Genomic DNA, 17,518 nt, shown 5'->3' with positions numbered 1-17,518 from the left:
CGTGCCTGCTGGTTGACCTGTTCTCTATGTGGTGCTGTTAGATGAGATAAGAATTTACATCTCTCTGGAGAGCGTTTCACTGTGATCCACAGTGAAGGGAAAGATGATTACATAAGACCACAGACATGCTCCTGAGTGTTGTCTATTTTAAAATCGATAATCTATTTGAAGCAAATGTGTTTTCATTATTGAACTGTAGTAAGTTCACTATCATCTTGACATTTTCCCGTAGAAGTTGTTTATGTCCCGACTGAAAGAATATGAATCTACCATATATTAACTTTCCATCGTATTATTGGGACTTCACATTATTATTAAATTACTGACAGGATGATTCTGAGATGCCTTTTGGATGGCATGCACATGAGCATGCAGAGTAATATAAGTCGCGGCCCTCATTAAGAAACCTGTGGCATTTAATGACATTTTTCTGGCTCAGTTTAAGTAGACAAAGTAGATTTGTTATTGAATTTGGCTGCTTTATATTGCAGTTGTGATATTATATCTGTATTATGGGCATAACAGGCCTCAATAAAAGTTGAAATGGTTCCCTGTTAATCTTCTCACAGCCTGTTGGAATGCTTTTTAACATGCTAAAATTATTCACGTAACAAAGGACAAGAGTTCTCTGCTGAACTTGTTTAGCTACACTCTTTCTTTTTAATGAAAGCTATTATCACATATTTTTTGGCCTTTTGAAAGGGTACAGTGAAGAGTGACAGGAAAGCAGAGGTAGAGAGAGAGGGGAAGACAGGCGGCAAAGAGCTGTGGGTCGGATTCGAATCGAGGCTTGCCACTCTCAGCCACGGGCATACGGTTGCCTGCTCATCCCAGCGACCTAAACCGGTGCCCGCTATCACATATTTTAAGTCAAATTTCCTCCTACTCAGAAGGCACAGTCCTGCCTCAGGATTGTTAAGCTATGATTCTTCTTTTGCTTCGACTTTCTATTTTGCGCCTGGGAAGAGAAGTTGTTGTTTTTACCATCTTTGTCAGATATCCTGTTTGCTTAATCAAGTTATTCCTCTGTGCAGTGACCAGTGCTAAGTAAAGGTCTGGCAGGAGGGCTCGGGGAGCAGTGTGGAATGTGTTTGTCAGTGCAGCCTTGTGCTTTTTCCCCAGCTGTGACAGCATGGCTCTGCAGAGACCTCCTGATCTCTCCCACAGAACATAATCTTGTTCATCTTAAGCTGGAAAGTTGGATCATGCTGCTTTTGTTTTGTTTTCCTGCTTAAAATGATAACTGTGACATTTTGTTTGTAGTCTTGTCTGATGCTCATGCATTACAGGAGTGGAGATGATCTTAGCCGATTTAGAAAATTGGAAAGGGATGTGACTTTTGTAATGATCTCACAGACTCAATCACAAGTGATCTGTACTCACAATTGCTGTAATTATGGGCCAGAGTCTAAAGTCACCTTCAAGCTAGTCGTTATGATACAACTTTTAAAATGAGAGTGGAGAGAAACAGACACATTAGAGAGTTTGTTGCTTATGAGGAAAAATATTACAAAAAAACATCATAACACTCTGCATTAGCAGTGTAACATAACCTTGGCCCTTTAGTTTGTAGCTTTTTTCCTTGGCTTTAATTTGTTTGTGTCGCTTTGGGCCTCTTGCTGCATTGTTTTTCTGTTCAAGGCAAAAATCTTTAAGTGGTTTTGGTGGTTGCTGTGATTTAAAGGACCTTCGAATGTGCGTGGCTACAGCCACAATTGAAGACTGAGAGCTTTGTGCTGACCACTGGGGTCCAGGGATTTTTTTTTAAATTATTTTTTTTCTGCTGTGTATTGGTGTAATACACGATGCTGTCTGAGCTAACACAGTGAAGCTCAGCAGAGACAGAAGGAGAGTTAAAATACAAAAAAATGTGATCCTCTGTGTTTGTTAGTTTTACATATCCCAGTGAGTTGCTTGAAGTAGCAACTGCATTTAGGTAGTTAGTTGGACATAGCCAAAATCCTTCAGCATGCCTTTAAAAAAAAATCTTTGTATGTTATGAGATAACCCAAATGATTCAATAAAAAAGCCTACATTTTTAGCTTCTCAAGAAATTTAAAGTAAATAAATATGCCATTTTTTCAATCATGCAGTTTTTTGGGTTTTTTTTAATTCACCAAACTTTGACTTTTGTCAGTACTCCATATCATTGACTGAGACAAATATCATACTGGATACTATAGTTAATCTTGTGTTACATAGCTGATATAGTGGTACCAGTGTTGTTAGTGTAAATTTTTATATACTGGAGGCAGAGCGAAGTATGTTTTCCACATAAATACGACTGGTGCTAGAATTGCATTATGAAATTGAGAAAAAGATAATGCAATCTTATTACCTAATGTTGTATAGGGGAAATAATATTTTGTGATAGATCCAACCCTCTTTATTGCACTTCGACCGCGTGGGACATTTTTTTTTAATGTAGAACACTGACTGTACCAGGGACAGTCACATACCATACATTACTGGAAAGGTCTCACTGTACAATAAACCTTTGTTGTTGTTTCTGGGACAGTCCCAGCAAAAACCTCTGAAAGGATATAAATACATTCACCACATAGTGTCATATTTGAGATTACTACTTATAATACTTCTGTGGTTGTAGCGCTGTATTTTCCCAGTGCAACCACTGTTGTTCACAGTTTTGGATGAATCAGAGCTTGCACACGAGTTCAAATGTAGCTTCTGTCATTCATCTTGGCATTATTTTGCCAAGATGGGTTAAATTGGTGGGTTAAATTTATGGGTTATTCCACTAAATCTACAATAATCCATTTCATATGTTGGAGAATATGAAAATATTCATGCTTTGTAGTTACATCACTGTCCTTGGATGTTTTTTTTATTCTTAAGCTGTATACATAGTTGAAGCTATTCGCTTGTGGCACATCACTTTGAAATTGCCGTCTGGTTGCTTGTGGACATTGCAGGGTTCGGTTGCCCAGCTGACCTTCTAATGATTTTAGTAGCAGGTCATATGTCAATCAGTGGTATTTTTCACTTTCATTAGGAGTCTCTTCAGTTGCTTGCCTGAAAGTTTATCACAGGTCTTGCCCACTTCATGCTGCTAGCAGTTATTTTGCCCATAGTTGCTTGAAGTTACCAAATATCATTCGCTTTCTGTAATCTCTGGCTGTCACGTTGCTGTGAATTGCTTGCAGTGTGTATGCAGCTTTACACAGACACATTTCCATCACTGGTTTGTTCTGTTGTTCTGTTTTAATCACACCAGTACTGGGATCCGTCATTCATGGCCGTCATTCGTCCATACTGTGAGAAATATACTGGGATGGTCTTAATATGATTCTAAATACTAATAAGCCTGCAATATCCACTTAATGGATGTCTAGAGAGACTTTTTGCATAAGCTGACTTATTTCTTGTCCTCTCTACCTGTTACTCTGTTTGCAGGACTGTGGCAGCAGAGGTTAGGAAACAGATAGCTGGACAGTATGGAGGCTCCCCACAGCTCTTCAAAAACCTCAACGTCGGAACAACAACAAGTAACACAGTGAGTAGTCTGAAAGGCCGCTGATCATTCATTGTGTTTACATGTAAACAGTTGTAGTAGTTGGTTTTCTTCAAATGAGATCGATGTTTTCTCTAATTGGGGTCAGGGGTGTTTTGCTTTGGGTTTTTGGTACATGTGAAAAGCTGCACAACTGTCTAGCAGAGTGCCATGAGGGATAACTATTGATTGTCCTGTTCACCACATTAAGCCTTTTTACACAGACATTTGAAGGTGTTGGTGCAGCTCCATCATTATTATCCCTTTCTGTTTTGTATCGTTATTGTTCTGACTTTGAGCTTTGAGCGTGACAATCGTTGATTGTAGAAAAGATTAGCAGGTAAGGCATGATAATATTACAATGGTAGTATTGATGTATAAACTGTTGTGCCTTCAATTCCACAACAAGGTCATGGTATCTAAAATCACATGCTGTAGGCAGTATCATGCTACCTTTATTTGGCTTAGCATCTGTGTAAAAATGGCTCATGTTTGTTAAAGGAGTAGTGTCAATTGACCCTGAGTACTCCTGAGCCGAAACACCAACACGTGGTCCCACCTTCACTACTTAATTAGGCTGCATTTGGTCTCTAATTAAAACTGTGAAAGATATTCATGTTCAAATTCCTCAAGAGGAAGAAGAACAAACATGCATGCACACACCCACACACAGACACGCACAGACAGACCCTTAAAATGAAGCTGCTAAAACAGATTCTCCCTGGGTTCCACTTGTAGAAGCAGGCAAACGCTGCGTCCACACTAGCACATTTTCATTTCAGAATGTTTCAGAAGAGTCTTCATCCACATTAAAATGCTGAAAAGCATATGACACCACTTTTCACATAAAATGTTAACATAGAAACAGAGGACTGGTTGCTTAGCTATAGAAAATATTATGGTGGAAGAATACAATAAGAACAGCACTAACAGAAAGACCAGCGAGTTGTTTGTTTTTGCTAGGACGAATGGCAAGGTGGAAACTCAGAATTAATAAGCATAAAAGCTTCTAGCTTAGACAACAATGTTAGCAACACATGTGCAAATCAGAGAAGCAGACAAAGTGACTTATAATTAGCATATAAAGTAATTCTAGAGTTGATTATATTATCAGACATTTGAAACTGAAATGGAGTTGGAAGCCCTTTCAGGCAAGATATCTGTTTTAGAGGCCCTGAATGGTGTAGAGATGCGGGCATTAGAAAGAAACCCAAGTAGAGGATGCAGCCATAAGTTTTATTCAGATATATAGTGATTGGCTTATTTTGCATTGCTTTGCAGTTAACTGTAGGTCTGTGTTAGCTCCGGTTGTGTATATTTTTATCACTCCTTCGTATGTCCATCACCAGTATTCTTTGCTTCTACAGGTCGTTGCTTTTCATCGCCACAAGTTACAAAATGAATTTCATTGACATACACGGTGTGTGGTTACCACATTACTGCTAGTATCCTCCCCTGTGTCAGCGCAGTAAGACCCATGATGTCATTAGCCTGTGATAATCTGGCTGCTTGTATCAGCTTTGAGGATATTCTCAAATCCCACATGGGTCATTCTTACAACTGATTTTTTTTTTATTATGAAATTAACAATGATCTGAAATCTAAAACAGTTCCCCTAACAGAATTGACATAAATCACCTCATATTTTAGATCTATTATTGCAGAACATGGTGCTCTATAATAGAGTGACAAATAACACCAGCTCTCCCTTTTTTCTCAATAACTGCATTTGTGAAGCATTTGCTTAAAAGTAGAGACGATTTTATTAAGACATTTGTAGACAAAGAAAAAAAAGTAGCCGAGCTGTACTGACGTGTATGCCCTTAACAGCTACTTAACTTCTCCCATCCCTCTGATTTTCTCCCTGTCACACTTGCTCATCGCCCACCAGGTTCCGCTCACGGAGGCGGTGGAGCCGGTGGATTTTGAGGAGTACCTTATCACTCACCCTCCCATCGTTGAGTCAGGTCCCCTGAGAGATCTGATTGAGTTTCCCCCAGATGACATTGAGGTCATCTACACACCCAGGGAGTGTCGCACAGTGGTACAAGCTGTCCCTGAAGACGGGTAAGGCTGCCGTGGAAGAAAGATGTGGAGTGTTCTTTGTTGTTTTTTTTTTTCTTTTCTTTTCTTCATTTAATAGCATCTGGAATTTAATGTGTTGATCTCGAGAGACTAGTAATTGTTTGTAATGCAAATAATTTGTGTTAAATGTACAAACAAATGAGCAATAAAAGACTGTAATATATAGTGGAGATTGAATAATTTAGATAAAGTTGAGAGCACATATTTCAAATTAATGTGAAATCGCAGATTTTAATGAGGAATAGTGATCTTGGTTCCATATTTCATTTTCCAAAAACAATTATCATTTACTCAACGGCAATATATTTATATGTCAAGGCACTGTCCTTAAATCATTTGCTACATTTGTATGAGGCTGCGTTATCTTACTATATCTTATTAAATGTAGTAAGATAAGCTTACCTACAGTTTAATAGAGGTGCAAAAATTAAGAATGGAAGTCAAATGCCTGTATATTAGATGTGTATGTAAACTGTTTGGTTACTAAGTTAATGAGCGCCTTGGAATCCTTCAAGCTACAGTGGGGCAAAAAAGTATTTAGTCAGCCACCGATTGTGCAAGTTCCCCCACTTAAAATGATGACAGAGGTCAGTAATTTGCACCAGAGGTACACGTCAACTGTGAGAGACAGAATGTGAAAAAAAAATCCATGAATTCACATGGTAGGATTTGTAAAGAATTTATTCGTAAATCAGGGTGGAAAATAAGTATTTGGTCACCTCAAACAAGGAAAATCTCTGGCTCTCACAGACCTGTAACGTCTTCTGTAAGAAGCTTTTCTGTCCCCCACTCGTTACCTGTATGAATGGCACCTGTTTGAACTCATCATCTGTATAAAAGACACCTGTCCACAGCCTCAAACAGTCAGACTCCAAACTCCGCCATGGCCAAGACCAAAGAGCTTTCGAAGGACACCAGGAAAAGTATTGTAGACCTGCACCAGACTGGGAAGAGTGAATCTACAATAGGCAAGCAGCTTGGTGTGAAAAAATCAACTGTGGGAGCAATCATCAGAAAATGGAAGACATACAAGACCACTGATAATCTCCCTCGATCTGGGGCTCCACGCAAGATCTCATCCCGTGGGGTCAAAATGATCATGAGAACGGTGAGCAAAGATCCCAGAACCACACGGGGGGACCTGGTGAATGACCTGCAGAGAGCTGGGACCAAAGTAACAAAGGTCACCATCAGTAACACACTACAACGGCAGGGAATCAAATCCCGCAGTGCCAGACGTGTTCCGCTGCTGAAGCCAGTGCATGTCCAGGCCCGTCTGAAGTTTGCCAGAGAGCACATGGATGATACAGCAGAGGATTGGGAGAATGTCATGTGGTCAGATGAAACCAAAGTAGAACTTTTTGGTATAAACTCAACTCGTCGTGTTTGGAGGGAGAAGAATACTGAGTTGCATCCCAAGAACACCATACCTACTGTGAAGCATGGGGGTGGAAACATCATGCTATGGGGCTGTTTTTCTGCCAAGGGGACAGGACGACTGATCCGTGTTAAGGACAGAATGAATGGGGCCATGTATCGTGAGATTTTGAGCCAAAACCTCCTTCCATCAGTGAGAACTTTGAAGATGAAACGAGGCTGGGTCTTCCAACATGACAATGATCCAAAACACACCGCCCGGGCAATAAAGGAGTGGCTCCGTAAGAAGCATTTGAAAGTCCTGGAGTGGCCTAGCCAGTCTCCAGACCTCAACCCCATAGAAAATCTGTGGCGGGAGTTGAAAGTCCGTGTTGCTCGGCGACAGCCCCAAAACATCACTGCTCTCGAGAAGATCTGCATGGAGGAATGGGCCAAAATACCAGCTACTGTGTGTGCAAACCTGGTAAAGACCTATAGTAAACGTTTGACCTCTGTTATTGCCAACAAAGGTTATGTTACAAAGTATTGAGTTGTATTTTTGTTATTGACCAAATACTTATTTTCCACCCTGATTTACGAATAAATTCTTTACAAATCCTACCATGTGGATTCATGGATATTTTTTTTTCACATTCTGTCTCTCACAGTTGAAGTGTACCTCTGGTGCAAATTACTGACCTCTGTCATCATTTTAGGTGGGGGAACTTGCACAATTGGTGGCTGACTAAATACTTTTTTGCCCCACTGTATGTGGGCTTAATGTCTTTACTTAATGTACTGCTGGCTCTTAGTATTTCAGAAGAGATGGCAGAAGCATTACAAGTGTGCTTCAGCGTGTGATATACCAGAAAGATGTATTTATTTCAACACATTTAATGGTCTGCCATCCATATCAGTAAGCCTGCATTTAGAGTCTGACTCTGCTGTTAAAATAATGTTTGTTTGGTTGATTATGTTTGTCTGGCTGCAGGGACACTGATCCTCATGTTAGAGACTGCGTCAGATCCTACACAGAAGACTGGGCAGTCGTCAATAGAAAGTAAGGCTTCACCATGTGAAAATATTCTTAAAATACACATAATAATCCTGAAATAATATTAGTAAATGAATTAAAGTGTTCTAAGTAATGGCTTGTTCCTTCAGATATCATAAGCTTGGTACTGGCTTTAATCCCAACACTCTGGACAAGCAGAAGGAGCGCCAGAAAGGCCTCCCCAAACAGGTGTTTGAAGCTGATGAGATGCCAGACAGCAGCAGTTACCAGGATGACCAGGTATCCTTTTTTTTTCATTAGGAAAATAATTAACCTGAATGATGTGTATTAATTTCAGATTGACAATATCAAGATACAGGTTTAAAACAGTCCCACAGTGTATATGCTAGTCTGTCTTTTTTGCATTGGTTGTATTGCAGGATGACTTGAAGCGACGGTCAATGTCTATCGATGACACTCCGAGGGGTAGCTGGGCCTGTAGCATTTTTGACTTGAAGAATTCCCTCCCCGATGCCCTGCTTCCTCACCTCCTTGACCGTGCCCCCAATGAGGAGATTGACCGGCATAACGAAGACCAGCGCAAGGCCAACCGCCACCGTGAACTCTTTGCTCTGCACCCCGCCCTCGATGAGGTACAGTAAGCACCTTTCCATATCCTTAAAACCTTTTCTGCTAGTCTCCATTAAATTTATAGTTTAAACAGTTTTACATAACTGATAAAATTATTGTGCAATTCAGTCCTTTTTTTTTTAACCCCACACGTTTGTGTGAATGTGTAGGAGGAGCCCGTTGAGCGCCACTGTGTGCCTGAAGTACCTAAAGAACACTTTGGACAGAGGCTACTCGTCAAGTGCTTGTCCTTGAAGTAAGTGGTAGACGGCCTTTTTCAGAAAAGAAAAAAACGCCATGTAGCTCTTTTATTTAACTGCTGCTTTCTGCTGATCCACTCCTTTTTCTCTCCACCTTGAAGGTTTGAGATCGAAATTGAACCCATATTTGCTAGTTTGGCCTTATATGATGTCAAGGAAAAGAAAAAGGTAAGCTGTTATGCTTTACTCAGTGCCTCCTCAGCTCTGAGTTGTTGGGTCACTTCTGCAAACCGTTAAAATCGTTGGGAGGCCAAACGAATTTGATGAGTGGGCTATTAAATTTTATGTTGTGGGCCTGTTATGTTTTTGGGAATGCCGTTAAATCATACTCTGGAACTATGTATATATCTGAACAACCTTATCTAGTGCCGCTTCTTTCTGTTCCCTTTTAGCTAACAAACACTAGAGGGTAGCAGATGCCTTGATAAGTAGATCTCTCATATATAATGCCGCTTCACGGCTCCATAAATTTCTCTGGTGGCTTATTCATCACTGAGATGTTAACATGTTTGCCAGCCTCCACGAGCAAGAAGCCATGCTTTAGTAATAGAGTCATCAGAAATTACAATTAAATAATAATAGTTGTGATGGCGTAGTGCTATGATTACATTTAACAGGTGTTTTGGTCAAATAATAATTATCCGTGTGTCTGTTTCATGTGTCCTTCAGATATCAGAAAACTTTTTCTTTGACCTAAACTCTGAGCAGACAAAAGCGATGCTGCGTCCTCACATTCAGACAGCAGCCATCTCCACGCTGGCTCGCTCTGCCATATTCTCCATTACCTACCCCTCCCAGGATGTCTTCCTAGTCATCAAGGTGAAACAGTCATGCTAGAATTTCATCTCTCTTGTCAACTTTTGTTTTGTAATACGTAAAAGAGTACTAATAGCGGGTTTCCCTGAATGTTAGATATCCATGATTATGCAATGCCATCAGTATAAGGGTACTTGAGGCTTCATGTTTCTCTTACAGAAATGTCTTTGAATAAATTACAAGTAAAACCTTGACTTATTGTCCCTCTTTGATAGCACCAGAATACATTACATCAACCAAAACAAACACTGGACAGTTTTTCATTGCAGTGTTTGACTTAGTATGAAAGATAAAGCTTAATTGAAGAAACCTGCTGTCCTTTCACAATTTGACACCCATCTTCTGACCTGTTTCACTGCACGTGAGTGTAGTTACTGAAGGCTGTGTTTGCTTTGTCAACAGCTGGAAAAAGTACTGCAGCAGGGTGATATTGGAGAGTGCGCAGAGCCCTATATGGTCTTCAAAGAGTCAGACGCTGCCAAGGTACAATGAGAGTGAATTAAATGATGAATACCACGAAAGCTCAGTCTCAGATGTATTTCAGTTATATGTGATGTCATAATAAATGTTTTTATTCATTACTGTTTCTGCAACTGCAAGTACTCATTTAAAAGTACATTCCTTTTCATGGTCATCTCCTAATTTTGTTGCAGTGAATAAAAATTAAAACAAAAAGAATTCTGATTCATTGTTAATGTACCACAAACCCTGTATTTACGTTAACATTTCTATTTTTTTATAGAACAAGGAGAAGCTGGAGAAGCTTCGAGGCCAGTCAGAGCAGTTCTGCCAACGTCTGGGGCGCTACCGAATGCCCTTTGCGTGGACCGCCATCCATCTAATGAACATTGTTAACAGTGCAGGCAGCCTGGAGAGAGATACAGAGCTAGAGATGAGCCTCTCAGGTCTAACCATCTTCTTTTAATGCAAGCTTTCTAACTGTAATTGTAGACGTTGACCATGTATCTCAGAATGATATCAAAAGTTCCAGTGAGTAGGAAAAAAAACATGCCAGTGTTTTTTATGCCCACTTTCCATGTCACACATGGTCTAGTTGAAGAGACCTTAACAGACATGGCAGTCATGCATTAGGTGCATGGACATTTCAGTAAATTGGCGTGCTTTAGAAACAAACAGGGCAACATCATATTGATCCCTGCTGTGTTATTTTTACTGTGACCCTTGGTGTTTGACTACCCTTTGACCTTAGAGGTTATCTTTGATGCTGACTGGTGGCGACAGCCTTCTGTTGCTATGGCAGATTAGAACAATGTCTGCATGTTCAGAGTGGAAAATAAATGTGGGCTTTAAAATGTTGAGTTTGTTTTTGTTGTATCTTTTTAGAGAGGAAAGGCTCATGGTCTGAACGGAGGAACTCGAGCATTATGGGAAGGCGTTCTCTGGAGAGAACCACAAGTGGAGATGAATCATGTAGCCTGACAGGTTTTAGACCTGCAACACTTACCATCACCAACTTCTTTAAACAGGTCCATGTGAATGTGCTTGCTCACACGATAGTAGATTATTAGTATTAGATTACTTTTCCTTCCCTTTGTCATTTTCTCATGGTTTTTTATTCTACATGTTATTTTAGGAGGGAGACAGACTTAGTGATGAAGATTTGTATAAGTTCTTAGCTGATATGAGAAGACCGTCTTCAGTGCTGAGGAGACTCAGACCTATCACAGGTACTTAAAAGTGGAATTTATGCTTTCCTTTGATTGTCCTGATTTGAAATCTGAAAATGATTCTTTGCTCTTTCTTTAACACTCCTTTCCCCTTCCTCTGACTACTCACACACTCACCACAGCCCAGTTGAAGCTGGACATTTCTCCAGCTCCGGAGAACCCCCACTACTGCTTGACCCCTGACCTCCTGCAGGTTAAGCCTTACCCAGACAGCAGGGTGCGTCCCACCAGGGAGATCCTTGAGTTTCCTGCCAGGGACGTCTATGTGCCGAACACCATATACAGGTACAGAAAAAAACATCTGTAGTGAATGAATAATGTCTTAATGGTTGTTTATTTGTCTGTTTGACATCGAGATTACACAAAAAATGAATTTCAAACCAGTTTGTACTTAACTCAACATCTAAATACTACTTCACTCTTTAGCTCACTGGTTAAAAAATGTATTTTATTGATGGATGTGTTTATTGAGACCTGCAGTGTCTACAAGGCTGTGAGTCAACTCGCAGTCAAAAAGTGTGTTTTTATTTTAATATCTTTTCTGATTGTCCTCAATCTTAGCCTCTGACATTTGCCCTTTATTCAGTAATAATTTTAAAGACCAAAACTAACGCTGAAATTAATCAAAAATGAAGTAAAACTTAACATTTAGTCTATCCTAACCCATTGTATTTTTGTATTACTGTGAGAACTATGCTCATTTCTACATTTGAATGTGATGTAGGCAGGTTTGATGTATGGATGGGTGTGTGAATGTGAGGGTGTTCAACATTTGTTTGTATTGTACTATAAAAAATTTCAATAAAAATATATGGAAAAAAAAACCTTAACATTTTCAAACAATAAAAACTGAAGTGAAACAAGAAATTGCAATCTGGAAACTAATTGAAGCTAAAGTGAATTAAAAACAAAAAAGGGTTATTTAAGGGTTAAAATAAATTAATAATAATTATTAATAATAATAATTAATAATAATTAGAAAATATGAAACAGCGTTGACAGGATTTATATTACTGTGCAGTATAAACTATGTAAGGAGTATTTAAAAAATTACACCTGCCATTTTTTCTGTTGTGTTCCATCCAGAACATTTTATGTTAGCATACAATGTTGTACTGCTGAAAACTTCAAGGGATTACATGAAGTATGAATTTACTATTGTTACATGAGTCTATATCAGTAAAGATTTTCAGTTTGTTCTTTTTTTTTTCTTTGAGCAGTATATTTTGATAGACCAATATTAGGTGATTACATCCAGACGTTACCAGACAGGTGCTGACAGGGCCTGACTGTCTGCAGATGCAATTGGCCTGTGACTGATAGTTAGCCGAACTGAGTTAAGTGGAGTGGTTTTATTCCTTAGATCTCATTTTCATTAGTGTGTCAACCTTTCAACATGTCCTCTTTACTTATTTAACTCCATTTGGTTCAAGACAAAATCAAACAAAGAAATAGTACCATAGTTTTGTTTTGTTTTTATACAGGTAGATTTATTTTTGGCCTCATAAATATGATTTTAGCACACTAAGCTGCTTCTCACAGTGATGTGTTAGTATGAAAACCTTTACAGTACAGTTGGTTATTTTGTAATAATGAGCAAAAGTCAATATGACTCAATAATGTAGGAAACACACAGAAATTATCATTTTCTAGCGGTACCTGCATAAATCATATCATATCATAGTTTAAATACAGAATAAAAAAAATATAAAAGAATAAGAAAAAGAAAAATCAGTGCGCTGTCTAAAGCTTTCTAGTTTGTAGTGGACTTTTTTCAGAAGCAGGAGATGATCTTTTTACCTTGACTTGCATAACTTGCATGCTTTATGTAGTAATCTGTTGGTATTTGTCCCTTTAGCCACTTTGAACATGTAGTTCTTCCAAACATACTTTAAAATACCTTGTTTTGTTGTTGTCATAAATGTATCCAAGTTCACCTTAATGGTTGTTAAGCAGTGTGGGTTTCAAAATTGTAGTCTATTCTCAGAAACCTCATTTGCTGTTATATCACTGCAATGTATTGCTTTGCAATCAATTCTGAATTAGGTTGCTGATGTGGATCAATATGTCTGTTTTGCAAGCGATGACAAATGTTGCATAATGACAGTTCTACTTACTGTCCTTGTCTGATCAGGCACAGTAGGTTAACAACCTGTGTGCCACGGTGCAACAGGTCGGCATTTGCTGACGTCTGACATTTTTTTGTTCTGCTATCTGGTGGTGAGCACTAACCAATGGCCGAATAATGTTAGGGAGGAATCTGCTCAATGATGTGGGTGAATTAAGACTGGACATATGGAAGGCCTGTGTTATGTCACTTCCCCCTCCTGTTGAACTTTTTGGATGTCCGTGTATTGGGAAAAAAGCCAATAGTATTATATAGTGTGTGGACAGGGGGCTCAGTTGGAGATATCAGCAGTTGAAGCTTGTCGAATGGAGATTTTGGTCATCTTGAGTGAGTAGGAAGAGCCTGTGGTTGGCCTCCAGTGAATGCCCTTCCTCCTCATCAAGCGCCCCTTTGGTCTCAGCCACACATGCCTTGCATTAAGGTTGGTTTCACCGCAAGCATTGAGCCACCAGCCACCTGCCAGGGAGTCAAGATAGGAAATTATATCAGCATATATCAGTCTTAGCTATGTGATTTTGTCTTGTTTAGAAAAAAAATGTCTTCATCAGAGATAATTATTTATTTTATTACTATGGTGGAGAAACATTCCAAGATACTGTGACTTGGGATTGTACCTGTGGAGCTGCGTGCACAGTTGGAGTTTTGGTTGCTGTCTGTGTTTCTGTCTTTTGTGGCAAATCTCATGCCGGTGCAGTTGGCCATGGTATCAGGCAGGTCACCTGAGAAATGGCTGACACGTAGACTATAGTCCTTGGAGGGACCTTCCAGTGAGAAGCGGTATTCAGCCCAGTGTTTTTCCTCCTTCCAGTCCTCCAAATCAACACGAAGGATGTAAACACCTTCCTGTGTAATGCTGTGAATCTTTTTTAGGCCCAGCCAGAAGTCCTCTGTGTGACAAATCAAATTTATTTTGTTTATTTGTAGGAAAAACAAATCTCAGAAACTCTGAAGTCTCAGTTCATCTTATAATGGTTTGAAAATTGTAATTAACTTCCAGCAGACTTTGGGTCAACCAGGTATTAAAAGCATGCTGTTAGTAGCATGTGGGTTGTAATCATTAGGCAGGTAGCTGTGAAAGAAGGTTGAAACTCATCTTTTGCAGATGAAGAGCCTTTTTGTTGTAAATGGGTTATGAGTGCTTGTATGAGCATACCAAGTGCTGTAGGGAAGGCTGCCAAACTGGCTGTGTGCTCGGATAATACAGGAAGTCATTCAGGGCTGATATCTGACAATTATTGTTTCCTGTGACCAAGGCTATAGGGAGCACTTACAAATGCTCCTGCAACCAAGACACTGCTGACACAATAGATTTTCTACTTTAATAGAAAATATTTAGGAACTGTTCTGATCAGTTGATTATGCCTTTTTCTTTATATTGTGTCATCCCCTATTGTTTTCTGCTACTTTCAGTATATATTTTTTTCCTGAATATGCCATGACATTTGTGAAAAATGAATGTTTATTACAAGTAAAGACTGTCATTTTTTCTGTTAATTCTAAAAATAGAATATTTTATTTAAAAATTTAAACCATAAAGTGTACTCACTTTCTAGATCTCCAAAACCTTTTTCGTACTTTTCCCATGTCTGATCAAAATCCACCGAACCATCAACCCTGCGCTGGATGACTGTTGAACCCCCTTCTGTAAAAGAATAAAGAAATATTTCAGGGAATGTAAAAGTTTTGTCATAAATAATGTGAGTAGGTTATCAACTTTTTTTTTCTTTTTTTTTTTTCCTTTTCTTTTCTTTTTTTTTTTTTTTTTTTTGCTCTTTCCTCAGTCATTGTAGAAATCATAAATGCCAGTGTGTTATCTAAAAAATGTCAGTGCTTGTGAATGCAGAAATGGTATTTGGACGTCTTTGATGAGAACTCAAGATTGCTTACCCACCTGAACTCATTTCACAGAAAACGTTGAACGGCTCTGATTGGTTTGGTTTGATAACGTAGACACCACTATTTGTTTCTCCTTTGTTAAACACGTCAGTGCAGTCCATGGGAAAATCTGAAAAAAATAACAGTGTAGAAAAGCCAAATTAATTCCTTAACTCTACTTTTATTTAAGTAAGTTTGGCATTTAGAAAGATATTTGAGTATATTAAGTAATTACCACTTGTTTCCAGGCCAGTTGAGTTTCCTTTCAGATATTCAAACATATCAAGAGTTTCGTAGTCAGAGTCCATTAGTTTATCAGCTGTATCTTGAAAACTCTCATAGCTGAGCTGCAGGAGATGCAAGTGAGTCACTCATTTTAAATAGTTTTATATATAGTTTAAACAGAATGTGCATTGGTAATGTAACAAATTAGATTCTCAGTGATTTCAGATATTTTCCCTTGAAAGGCAAAATATAATGATTTCTACTACAAGTACCTTTTCCTCCAGGTTTTTAATCTTTATTTTCTGGTAGTCCAGCTGATCATGTTGCTCCTTCACAGCTTTCAGAAGATTGCCAATTGTTTTATCTTGAGCTTCAATCACTTCCTAAAAAATATAATACTTTGAGTCTCATGTGTTGATGTGAAAGTTTTTCAGGAAAAATGTAAAACAAAAATTATCCTCAGTTAACTCAGTTTGTAAAATGCAGTTAAATCTGTTTAGTGGACAAACGCTGCACAAACACAGCTTATCTGCTCCTTATTCAGCGAGCATATCTTGACTGACTTGTGTTGTAAAGTTTTAGCTGCTGAAGCATCTTACCTTGAGAGATGTGATTTCACTAAGCTGATCGGCAGGGACCATGCTCTGCGACAAGCCCTTCAGTCTTTCTTCAAGGTTCCCCACCTTGCTCTGCAGTTGTGTGCGCTCCTGCAGAATGTTGTTGATCTTCGAGTTGATTTCCAGTGACAAATTCTTGATCTCCTCATTGTTGGCCTTCAAATAGCTAGTGGTCTTCTTGAGCTCTTCCTCTTCCTCTTTAATCTCCGATGTGACGACTGAGAGCTGGTAAAAAGAGCGGTCAAAAATATTGAGCTTTTGGAAGATGTCGTTGATCTGTGCCTTGGTCTTGTGGACGAACTCTCGTAAACTCTGGCCTAACTGGAGGAGGCCGTTTGCTAGTAGGCGAACATCGTCCAGCATGGCAAAGCGAGACCTGGGTTCGGGTTGGATCGGTGCTATGGTGGAAGCCTGGGAAGGCAGGGTCGGGTGTTCTTGTCTCCCCGAGGCTTCCAGGGGGGCAGCTACGGTTGAACTGGTTAGCACCAGCAACAGGAAAAATACCTTCATGATGATTTTTCTATTCCAGTCCTAGAACCCTGCTTTAGCTTTACTCGTGTTCTCCTCTACACTCTTCTCTCTGCTGCCTCTGCTGCTAAGCTAGACTTGTTTGCTGCTAAAGCAATACGAGAATGTCGAGCTGCCTCGTGTTATATACTGCCCTCTCAGTAAAGGCGGGGGGATTAGCTGATCATTAATCCCTACTATGTTTTTAGCCATGTACCCCACCTCCTCCCAAATCCCCCTTGACCCCTCCTTCTTCTGAACAAACAAATCACAGCAGTGTGCGAACGACATGTGTCTACCCCCCCCCCCCCCCACACACACACACACACACACACACACATACATGCACTCACACACTCGCATACACACACACACTAACCATTTAACCCCAATCCCCTCTCCATACCACACCCTACCCTGCTCTCCAGCACTTTAGCTGATCAGCAGAAAGCCAACAATGACCACTGCTGTTTTGATGGATCGTCAGCCTGATCAATCTCAAACCTTATAACCCTGCACTCACTGGGCTCTGATTGATAATGCTGTGTGTAATTAATGCTCCTGGGTTTGATTTAGCATCCTGCTGAATCAGCCTCACACCAGACACACACACACTCTCTCTCTCGCTCTCTTGCTCTTCTTTCTCTTTTTGTCTGGAGATGGGATTGAGTCTGTCATCTGTGCCAGGTTTGAGCTCCTGGGTATGAATGATTTCAGAGAGTTTGGATATTATGCACTCATCATCACAGTTTTATTGCTCACTCATTTTGTCCCTTCAGATATGTCATGGCCTGTTTTTGTGTGTGGGATATACTGAGTTTTCTGA

At 39.6% G+C, this 17,518-nt stretch overlaps 2 protein-coding genes across 23 annotated transcripts in view; one reads left to right on the top strand and one right to left on the bottom strand.

The window, feature by feature from the left end:
• The window catches only part of dock7 (dedicator of cytokinesis 7), a 48,041-nt gene that overhangs the window by 912 nt on the left and 29,611 nt on the right, over window positions 1-17,518 (top strand). For all 22 annotated transcript variants that reach the window (XM_026147855.1, XM_026147850.1, XM_026147851.1 and 19 more), the window contains exons 2-14: window positions 3,415-3,514; window positions 5,403-5,578; window positions 7,944-8,012; window positions 8,117-8,246; window positions 8,387-8,599; window positions 8,747-8,832; window positions 8,938-9,004; window positions 9,506-9,655; window positions 10,055-10,135; window positions 10,395-10,557; window positions 10,997-11,139; window positions 11,247-11,340; window positions 11,463-11,625. In XM_026147855.1, coding sequence (XP_026003640.1) covers window positions 3,415-3,514; window positions 5,403-5,578; window positions 7,944-8,012; window positions 8,117-8,246; window positions 8,387-8,599; window positions 8,747-8,832; window positions 8,938-9,004; window positions 9,506-9,655; window positions 10,055-10,135; window positions 10,395-10,557; window positions 10,997-11,139; window positions 11,247-11,340; window positions 11,463-11,625 — 1,635 coding nt within the window. The remainder of the gene's footprint in view (window positions 1-3,414; window positions 3,515-5,402; window positions 5,579-7,943; window positions 8,013-8,116; window positions 8,247-8,386; window positions 8,600-8,746; window positions 8,833-8,937; window positions 9,005-9,505; window positions 9,656-10,054; window positions 10,136-10,394; window positions 10,558-10,996; window positions 11,140-11,246; window positions 11,341-11,462; window positions 11,626-17,518) is intronic.
• On the bottom strand, window positions 12,348-16,928 carry angptl3 (angiopoietin-like 3). The gene is made up of 7 exons (XM_026147871.1): window positions 16,168-16,928; window positions 15,841-15,951; window positions 15,579-15,690; window positions 15,360-15,473; window positions 15,015-15,110; window positions 14,083-14,355; window positions 12,348-13,924 (listed from the first exon to the last, which is right to left on the bottom strand). The coding sequence occupies exons 1-7, from the start codon at window positions 16,693-16,695 to the stop codon at window positions 13,740-13,742; spliced, it is 1,419 nt and encodes a 472-aa protein (XP_026003656.1). The 5' UTR covers window positions 16,696-16,928; the 3' UTR covers window positions 12,348-13,739.

This window comes from Astatotilapia calliptera, chromosome 17 (assembly GCF_900246225.1).
Source record: "Astatotilapia calliptera chromosome 17, fAstCal1.2, whole genome shotgun sequence".
Taxonomy (NCBI): domain Eukaryota; kingdom Metazoa; phylum Chordata; class Actinopteri; order Cichliformes; family Cichlidae; genus Astatotilapia; species Astatotilapia calliptera.
The sequence above is the reverse complement of the archived record's forward strand: the minus strand, read 5'-3'. Positions and strand labels throughout refer to the sequence as shown.